This window comes from Olea europaea, chromosome 12, assembly GCF_002742605.1.
Source record: "Olea europaea var. sylvestris chromosome 12, O_europaea_v1, whole genome shotgun sequence".
NCBI classification, from domain to species: domain Eukaryota; kingdom Viridiplantae; phylum Streptophyta; class Magnoliopsida; order Lamiales; family Oleaceae; genus Olea; species Olea europaea.
In genome coordinates this window covers 26889938-26900275 of record NC_036248.1, presented here as the reverse complement: position 1 = coordinate 26900275, position 10338 = coordinate 26889938, and the positions used below count along the sequence as shown (strand labels likewise).

The 10338-nt window shown below is 35.1% G+C and overlaps 1 protein-coding gene and 2 long non-coding RNA genes across 3 annotated transcripts in view; 2 read left to right on the top strand and 1 right to left on the bottom strand.

The window, feature by feature from the left end:
- Window positions 1-3226, top strand: part of LOC111406223 (photosynthetic NDH subunit of lumenal location 5, chloroplastic) — a 4660-nt gene extending 1434 nt beyond the window's left edge. Inside the window, exons 4-7 of the mRNA XM_023035504.1 lie at window positions 131-219; window positions 1776-1830; window positions 1918-2003; window positions 2764-3226. Coding sequence (XP_022891272.1) covers window positions 131-219; window positions 1776-1830; window positions 1918-2003; window positions 2764-2916 — 383 coding nt within the window. The 3' untranslated portion in view covers window positions 2917-3226. The remainder of the gene's footprint in view (window positions 1-130; window positions 220-1775; window positions 1831-1917; window positions 2004-2763) is intronic.
- A 1335-nt stretch (window positions 3227-4561) lies between these two features.
- Window positions 4562-7494, top strand: LOC111406222. Its single transcript, XR_002704961.1, has 2 exons — window positions 4562-4995; window positions 7084-7494. It is a non-coding gene; the product is annotated as an uncharacterized LOC111406222 (long non-coding RNA).
- Window positions 7495-9418: 1924 nt separating this feature from the next.
- Window positions 9419-10318, bottom strand: LOC111406221. The gene is made up of 2 exons (XR_002704960.1): window positions 10097-10318; window positions 9419-10015 (listed from the first exon to the last, which is right to left on the bottom strand). It is a non-coding gene; the product is annotated as an uncharacterized LOC111406221 (long non-coding RNA).
- Between the last annotated feature and the right edge of the window lie 20 nt (window positions 10319-10338).

Sequence of the window (10338 nt, the reverse complement as noted above, 5' to 3'; positions counted from 1 at the left end):
TTTAATTTTTTTTTATTGGTGTTTTTTAATGTTTTTTTTTTTTTTTTTTTTTTTTTTTTTTTCCTAACTCGTGTAATTTTGTTGAGTGCTGTTTTGAATGTATCTTCCTGTAAATGCGTTTCTTAAACAGGAGAAAAGGGCTTTGGCTACAAGGGCTCTAGCTTCCATCGCGTTATAAAGGATTTTATGATTCAAGGAGGAGACTTTGACAAAGGAAATGTAGGTTGTCATTCCACGGACTCTATTTCAATTGAATTTTTTTTTTTTTTTTTTTCTATGGACTCTGTTAGTCTGTTTCGATTGATTATATATATATATATTTTTTTTAATTTAGTTGTTTTAGAACTTTATGTCCTCCAAACCCTCCAAATCGAGAAAGAAAGAGAAGGTGAGCCTCAGGGATGGTGTAAAATCTTGTTTAAATGTTTGTTGTATATAATTTTGCACCTTTTTGTTGACTTAAGAAAATCTTGGAACTTGTCTCAATTAGATTTGGGGTTTGAAGAGAGACAAACACATCCTGGAGCCTCTATCAAGTGTTCGTGTCGTTTCGATGTTCCATTCTAATTTGTTGGAGATTGGACGATGGAAATACTAGTAGTCTATGATGTCGATATAATGAAGTCTTCATGTGTGATCTCCCTATTTCATAAGAAGGAAGAACGTACCCACTGGACTCCTATGAGGAAAAGACACTTCAAGGAAATTGTTGGATGTTTGATCATGTTTCAGTCTGCCAGCAACGAAAAGTGAATAAGTTACTGAGTGAAGTTAAAATGCATAATGGAGAATAAAACTGCACTAGAACAATGCTTAACCATAAGAGCAAGGATGTGATCGATGCACAATTTTCTTTCCAAGGTTCACCATCAACCTCATATTTGGATATTGCCTTCAGTTTCTGACTGCACTTTCTGCCAACCGGTAGTTACTGTCACCGTATAAGATGCCACAGATGTTGCTATTTTGTCCAACGAAACTACAAATCTTTCAAGCAAAGCATTTTATACAATGAACTAAAGTGTGAAACTTTAGCTGTTGGTACCTTTTCCAGAAAGATTACAAAGTTATATATACTCACCACCTAGAATGTGATAACCTGATCATCATTCCTGCCTTCCAATTATTGATTCTAGTCTATAACCATTAATTTAGTCTATTTGCTTACGTCTGTGTTTACTCCATGTACTGCTGTTATGAATTCTTCTCTGTTGGTTTTCTCGTTTCTATTCTATGCACTTTTTTTGGTTATTACATTTGGATGGACATCACTAAAGAAAGTTCTCCAATTTGGTTCTGGGTTGAGGATCATTTATCATATTTTGAGGCGTTTCAGGATATTAAATGGAAAAATCTATGAGAAAGATTTATTATGGCACATATGGATACCACGTAACTTTAAGCTCCAACAAAGGTTGTATGCCATGGTGTCAGCATTACCCATGGTATTTCATTTTTCTAATTCATTCCTAATAGCTCCACATTAAAAGGTAACGACGACACTACTTTTTAAATTTTTTTATAGCAAGAAACGCCTTAAGTTACTGTTGTTTTCAGATATATAGTTGCTATTAGATATAGATATTTTGTTGATACTTGTGCTACTGATGTTTGTTCCTTTGATTTGATTGTCATGACATGTGGCTGAAATATTGCTTGAAGATTTTTCACTATAGTATATTCATAATGTATATTTTCTATTGTTCGGAAGAAATTTATATGTTTCCATCATACATAACAACTGATGTTTTGCTATTCGGATTTCTGTTTGGCAGGGAACGGGCGGTAAAAGCATTTATGGTCGTACATTCAAAGATGAAAACTTCAAGCGTAAGTTTGCCCTCCTCATTTAGTTATTATTGATACTAAGAACTTGTAGCTACTGAAATTTAACGGGTAATCCTGTACTATGTGCAGTGACTCATACTGGACCTGGAATTGTTAGCATGGCAAATGCTGGCCCCAATACCAATGGAAGCCAATTTTTCATTTGCACTGTCAAGGTATATAGAAGTGTATATAAACATTTTAGATTTTACATTATGCAGTTAAACATTTCATCTTTCCAAACATCAATGAATTTTCAGCGTTTATTTTTCAGATTGAGAAACGATCAAACTCTATAATACATTATGTAGACCTGTGTCCTTAACCTTCTCTCTCTCTCTTTCTCTCTAAGCTACATGTTTGTTTAAGCTTTTGTCAATGCGGCAGTGGGACTATTGTCATATTGTCCAATGAAGTTGGGATGCATTTTTGGAGCACATAATGATATTTAGCCCCTGTTTGACAACCATTATTTGAAAACTTTTTCTATATACTCGCTTTCAACTACACATTTCACTAAATAAAATATTCTGCACGTAAATTCAAAACTTTTTCCTACTTTTTAATTACATATTTTCCAGCAAATCACTATTCAAAGTATTGTTTTTCCCAAATAATGGCCATCAAACGGGGGCTTATTATGTTAATGGTGGTATTATGCTTTTTAACATTCCTCCATATGGAAGTCACTTGACAGGGTAATTGTTAAACATATCCTCTAATAAATAGTTGATGCGGAGCATCACTAAACACCCCCTGGGGCTTATTGCATAAGGGGGTTGGCCCCAAAGCACGCAAACAGTGCTTGGGATGGATTCCTGGCCTAGTTCTGGGTGATAGACGGCTTGATTGCTCGTTTCTATCAGCTATAGCTTCCTACATCGAACGATTGAATTGCTTTGAAATTTACAAGTATTTATGCTTGATGAATTACAGACACCATGGCTTGATCAGAGACACGTCGTTTTTGGACAAGTTTTGGAGGGTATGGACATTGTAAAGCTGATTGAGTCGCAAGAGACTGACAGAGGTGATCGTCCCGTAAAAAGGGTTGTCATAAATGACTGTGGTGAGCTTCCAATGGTTTGAGGTGGAAATTTATGGTTCAAGTATTTCAAAATCTCCAATTTTCATTTTCCCTTCAAGTTTCGCGCTCTTCCCTGCTATAGAGGGCTGTTCGGGAACAATGTCCGATTCTGAGCTGTAACTTTTTTGTATTCTAAGACGAGTAAGCGCGAAAAGTGGAAGCTATGATTATTTCGCTGTACTTTATGATATATTCAATCTGAGTACAATTTGAGGTGAGGTACATGGTAATGCCAGTACACTTCTCATTGATGTTTGTTACATGAAGATAATGATGCTAATGACAGGTTGCTGCATGGTTAGTAAATTGAAACTGCTCAGTGCCACTTCTGTACTTTACTTCTTCAATAAATGTTTTTAAGTATACTGATTGGATTAGTGATTTAACACCGTGTGTTCAACTGAATTTGATGGATTTTAAAAGATTATAAATTTATATAAATTTTCGTGAATTTGAATTGATTTTCACTTAATTCATGATGAAATAATTAAAAATTGTGAAATTTCAAAAAGAGTTTATTATGTTTATTTTTAGGTTTGAAATCCGCCAAATCACTTGAAATTATTAATGAAATTCTTTAAATCCACGAGTAATTGGGGACATCTCAGAATTTTTTAAATCTTAATGAAATTCGTTACAAACTCACTCGAGGACATTTAAATTTTAATTAGATATACTAAAATTTCAATTGAGAACGTCTAAATTTACAAGGACTTTTAAAATCTTAATGAGATCACCCTGATCAAAATTAAGTTCTATCAATTGTTGAAACTGGTGTTTCCAAAGATGCCCCGGATGCCTTGGGTATGGGCTTGGCCCACGACAAGTTTTGACTTGATTTATGGGCCAACTGGGCTTGAAGTTGATTGAGTCTAGCTGGGTTTCTGTCATCTATTAGGCTTTATGTGGTACGGGCTTAGTTAATTCTGAAATTTACACAAACAGCACTAAATGGGTGAAAATATGTTTTTGTTCTCTTAATAAAACCATCAGAATCTTGAATATATATGAAGTTTTATTCAATTTACATAAATATATTACAAATCTTTTTTTAAAGCTTGAAAGGAATCGGGCAAGATCCAATCACAAGTCGAAACTAGTCAATTCTAGTCATGTTCAAAGAGTTTATTACACAAATTAAAAAGGGCAACTTACAAAAATATCTTTAAAATGAGGGGTCTTTTGAAAAATCACATGAACAATTTTTTGAAAGTAAAAAATACTGTGTAATATAAGAAAGTGACACAATGTTACTTTATAAAAATTGTGTCATCTATTTAAAAAAAAAATGTTGACACAAATGACATACAATGTCACTTTTATTAAAAAGTTATGTTTGTCACTAAGAAAAGTAATAGAAATTAAAAAGGTATCTGAAAAAAGTGTCAAACATTTAAAAAAATAAAAAAAAAAGTGACAAAAAGTCAAAAATGTGGCAGAAATTTAAAAAAGCGATGAATTCAAAAAAGTAACAAATAAAAAAAAGGTGCACAGACTAAAAAAGTGACAAAAAAAAAAAAAAGACGACAAACGCTCAAAAAGGGACAAACTCGAAAAAGCGACAAAAATTAAAAAAAATTGACACTCAAAAAAGTGGCAAAATAACAATTATAATATTAGAATCAATTTAATAAAGTGACGGAAAAAAGCAACTCAACCACCGTCTTTCCTCTTTTCTCATTCCGTATCAATTATCTTTAAGTCAGTTCACCGACAAAACACCATTTAAAATCATGGAGGTCAGTTTGGCAAGCATTTGATAATCAATGTGACATTTTCACAACACGTGGCCTCTGTGGTATTTGTGCTCTCAATGAATCTGGTTCTCCAGCATGCAGATGTCCATTTACAGTGAACGGTGAATCTAACTCGAAATGTTTGGTTTCATATCAACAAAGTTGCGAATTAGGTGTATCTTTGAACATTGTTGTGTAGAATTTACCCAGTGAATGAAACGGTTGTACAAACAAGTCTACAAAGATGTCAGAATATGTGCAATCAAGACAAAAATTGCACTGCTGTGTCCTTCACAAATGATGAAAACCCACCGTGCCACATTCTGAGAACACAATACATCAGTGGTAAGTTTGATGCCTCTCTAAGTTCGGTATCTTTTGTTAAGACTTGTTTAGATCTAACTGCAGTTTTTCCCGCATTCCCCAAGTGCGCTCTACCTCCCTTGGAAAACATTCGGCAGAATTCATCATCTCCAATTTGTATTCCTTGTCTTGTTGGAGTTTCTACCGCTGCATTTGTTGTGTTGATATTCCACGTAAACTCTGCAAGAATTACCATCCTCGTGCCACGAAGCTGAAAATTAACGACCATTGCCCCCATTTTCCTCTACCTCAGTAAACCACTGTCCCCCATGGTTTGTATTTTTTTTAATTTTTTTTTTTAATAATGGGGGAATCCCCAGCCACTACCCTTCGGGTGCACACTGGGTAAAATATCGAACTGACGCAATAGCCTACAAATCACGCGAACCAGGTAAATCGTACTAGGTAAGCTCTGTACGACAGACTCGACCGAAAAAGTGTTAGTAGGAGGAATCGAACTCGTGATCAAAGACCTCCGAGCTCACATACTCCACCAACTTAGCCACCCCATGAGGAGCACCCCCCATGGTGTGTATTACTCTAGCAAAAAGAGGAGACACAGGAAATAATTAAGGTTTAGTTTGTTGGAAGCTAAAATTGTTGGAAAAAATTGAGTGAGCGGCTCACTTTTGGCACAATTTTCGATGAGACCTGTTGGTCCAATGTGGAATATCAAAGTTGATATGTGTTCTCCTCCGCGAGAACATCGATTTCATGTATTTATTTGTCAAAAATGAAATTCGGGTGAATGAGAAATTAGAACTCAAAATTGGTCATTGGAAGTTGATTTTGTGGGAAAAAATGCATTTATCCTACATAGGAAAACCAAGGAAACTTAAACCACTTTATATATGGATATGCTTTGGAGATGTGTAATCATGTGTAGCATAGAGCCTCTCTCCATGTGCGTGCGCAGGAGGTTCAAATCACGAACCGAAATGGCCGTCAGACCTTGAACTTGGGTGCGGGCGTGACTTGCACACACGAATGTCAGACCGAACAAGGCAAAAATGACCCCATCAGAGACATGTTTGCCATTTTTTTTGTAACTCCAATGACTCCAATAGACAGGACTCAATCTATATAAGGGACGCTCACTCCAACAATTCAACACACAAACGAAAATCTCTCTGCATACGAAAATATTCTTCCCAGTTTTCCACGCAGTGTCTTTTTTCTCAGTTCTAGTTTCCATACAGTGTAGTCTCTATTCCCTTCCAGTCACGTGCAGTTTACCAGAGTAGGACCGCGGTGCTCGGATTCTGCTTATTACAGTTGTATCCTGAGAGACAGCCACTCGAATTGAACCTCCAGCACCTACGGCGAGGGGGCGAAACTGTCTTAAGGAAACTGTGCACGCACAGGCCTCGGTTTGAAATCTGCTGCAGTTTGTGTTTTCTTTTTGCAGATTTATTTCGTTGCAGTTCGTGTAGTTTCTTTACAAATTCAGTTTATCCTTACAGTTTCAGTTTCCATTTATTTCTGCAGATTTTTTTTCGCATCAGTCTCCATTTATTTCTACAGATTATTTTCGCATTACTATTTAATTCATGCAGTTTGTAGTTCCATAGTGTGCAACTTTCAGATTCATCGTTTACAGTTTTAGCCTGCAGTTAACTTATATTTCTGATTTTATGTTGCTAAACATTTTTTTCAGCCATTGGAAAATTCTGAAACGGAATCTTTTTTTATAAATTGAAATCGTTTGTCTTGTGGTTATTAATTTCAATAGTCGGATATTGCATTTGAATAAAACTTATACAATTGGTTTCATCCACTAACGACTTGTTTTTCTACAAAAATTAATACTTTTCATATGATTTTTTAGAAGGACCTTACATTTAGGATATATAAGTCTAATTTCCTCCATTAAAAACTGGCACTCATTGAATGTGTAGGTTAAGAATAATTACACAAAACATTGACAATGAGAATTTGGAAATTCATTTCAAATAGTCATATCAGACAGCACGACACGTCTACTAAGACATTTACACGTTATAAGCAAAAAATTATAATTAAGATTTAATTGTATTGATTTGATTTGATGATAATTGATAAGACTATCAGGTCTTTGGTCGGAATTTTTTCACGTACTTTGAGGAAGATTTTGCAAAATCCTGGTCACATGACCACATGGTGGGCCAAGAAAAAGCTCAGCCCAATGTGGGCCCACTCGAGTGAATAGAGTAAGCCCACTTGCACTGCCGACTGATTCGCACACAATTCTGAAAGAGACACCTGGGGTGATACGTCACAGTCGAATAGCTGCTAATGCGGTGGCGTAGCACGGTGGCCCACCGCCACTTGCCGCCGTGTGTCGTGGAGTTTTGTTTGGTGGTGGACTTTTCGTGTCACGGCACAATTATTGTGTTAAGATCGTAATCATACTACTGATAATTATGGCTGCTGATTAAGCAATCATCATCTCTGTATTTTTGTTGTAGTTCATGAATGTTTGGAAAGACCGTGTTTGGCTGAGCTTAAAATGCTTTAAGTTCCCTTATAACCATCAAATTTAAAATAAGATAATTACTCATTCGTTAGTAAAATAATTGTTTTATTTTTATCTGAAAACAAATTTAGGCTAAACATGTTCTATTTAATTCCTAGTTTTTGCTGCTAAAATTATGTAATTTCTCCATTTCATTCGATTATTATTATTATTTGAATGAGTTAATTGAGACAAATTAAAATTTAATGGCATAATTGGAATTTAATTGAAGTTCAGCGGCCGGACTCGTATTGGACCTAATAATTGATGATTCTATCACGTGAATTTTTTTTTTCGCATCTCGTTAAATTTGTGCCTTTTAAACAAGTGGGGCTCGAGATTTCTAGAAGCAATTCTTATAGTTAGATTGTTTCTATCAATTCGATGACTAAACAATTTGATTGCACGACTTTTGACGAATTAGCATGGCCTATTAATTAAGCAACTCGAATCAATCGAGTTTCACAAGCTATGATTTCTCATAGCAAATTTGCTAAATTTAAATTGAAAACGTACTCTCATATTTTATTCTATCCTTAAACCAAAATAGCAAGATACGCTTGGATGATTTGATAAACGCTTGCATTATTGTCGTATATGAAAGGGAAATTCCATTTGAAAGTTATGAGATAAGATGCATATACTAAGGTAAATTCTGACCACAAAATGGCAGAATAATCATATCATATGAATGAAAGCAAAATTAGAATAATGGCCATTTGGCCGCAAAGAGATTCACTCATGACATTGAACTAAAGTCAAATTTGACAACCCTCCACATCAATTATAGTCCTGATGATTCACGCAATCAAATATCTCTTGAGATCTTTGTAAAACGAGTGATTTAAAAGACTTAATTATCGGGTTATCAGTATTTGTATTTGCCAAGTTGAATATTTATTACGATTTTATTATTCCTTTTATGTGTTAAATTTGACTAGTGGGGGAAGCTGACGTGACATTCTAGTTGAGAAAGTGACGTACTTGTAACAATATAAATTGAGTGACTAACATGAAACTTCGTTACAAATTCGGTAGTGTTGAAATCCTGAAAACAGGATCGAAGTGGATACTTATATCTCATTTCTAATAACTCGAGGTTTTAAATAAAATGATTAACATGATATAAAATTCAATAGGTAAACAACAACAATGAATTTAACCTTTTAATTACACGAATATTTTGGTGGTTGTTACTTTTATGTGATCTTTCGAGTGATGCTTGCCAACATTCTTTTGTACCCTTAAATTATTACTATCTTATTTATCTTTTCATGTATTCCCCAGTTTAGTACAAATTCCATGACTATATGCTGATTCAGAAGAAAGGTAGATAGAATATTAGATTAGAAGGGGTTGAAATGAAAACCTTATTAATTTGTATTCGATATAACAAAAATATATCGGTTAATTATTTGAAGGACGACTGATTAAGCTACCCCTAATCGTCACCGGGGACATAATTAATAGGTTAGTACGCGTATCAATCAGTCGCGAACCTAGCAAATTCGAACACTGTTGATACGGATAGAATGGTTCCTCTCTCTCTTTAATTGATGTAGAAAGCTATGTATTTCCAACACAATTTGGAATCAAATTCCATGAATATTTGGTGGTGACCAAATCATAATGTATTTGAATCTTAACATACTAAGAATTCTATGCCTTTGTCACTCAGAGTGGTCCATGATTCAGACAGCTTGAATTGCCTGTCTATGCTGTCAATTTCCAGCATCCTAGGAATGTCATTGGAAATCTTATGCAATTCCATTTCTTTCAACTATTTACACAGTATTGGATATGATTATACAGTACAATAAACAAGATTTGGACTACTTTTCCCTTTTTAGTTGTGTTATGTTCAATCATGTACAGTACTATGTAACAAACCATCGTGAACTAGAAAAAGAATTGAACAAAGAGATATCACAATGCAAGGGCAATGATTTATAAATTTACAACAACTCCTAAACGCGAAGGATGTAGCATAGTCAACATACAGTTTGGACAAACATTTACAAGGTAGAAAGATATATAGGTTTTGGCATTAACCGAGTTTTTAAGATCAATTGGGCTTGACTAAATCTCGAAAATATTTTAAGTTTATGATTAAAACCATACTATTATCTACAGATTGAGTTGTGCAACCGACTAATAAAATGCTCAAGAACATGACTTTATTAGGCCTAAATTGTAGAGGAATTTCTCTGACCTTGAGCGGAAGATATCACCAAAAGACGGTTTTCCGGTCTGTGGAGTTTGTGCAATTGTGTACGTATCATCCTTCACACGGAGTATAGTTAGGCCTATTTCATTACGAACTGCTTCAATTGTTTCACTTTTAACTGGGCAACCAGATGCATCAGCAACATAGAAAACATTTACAGCCTGAGAACCCCGGGTTGTGACCTTGGCTTTAGTAACTGAAAGACCATTCTCTCTAAATAAGCGAGTTACATCTGACAGAAGACCCGCCCTGTCTTCACCACATAGTTCTAGCCTTATTCCCTGCATTATGCACTCAAATGTCATATACTTGAAATTGAAGTGGGTAGCGAAACTAAATGTGAACCATCTTCAGATCAGTACCTCAGATGTTCGTCTCTTGATTGCTGCCTCCAAGCAATGGATTACACGTTGTCTCTCCGCCTCAGAACTAACGGGGGACCCGTCAACATGCCTTATATAATATTCCTAACATAGAAAAGGACATAATATAATTTCTCTATCGAGTCAACAATATAGTGGTCCATACCACATGCCAGTGAAGGCCATCAACCAAAATGCAATTCATTTATGGAACGTCTGGTATGGAGGACTAGACACCAGTG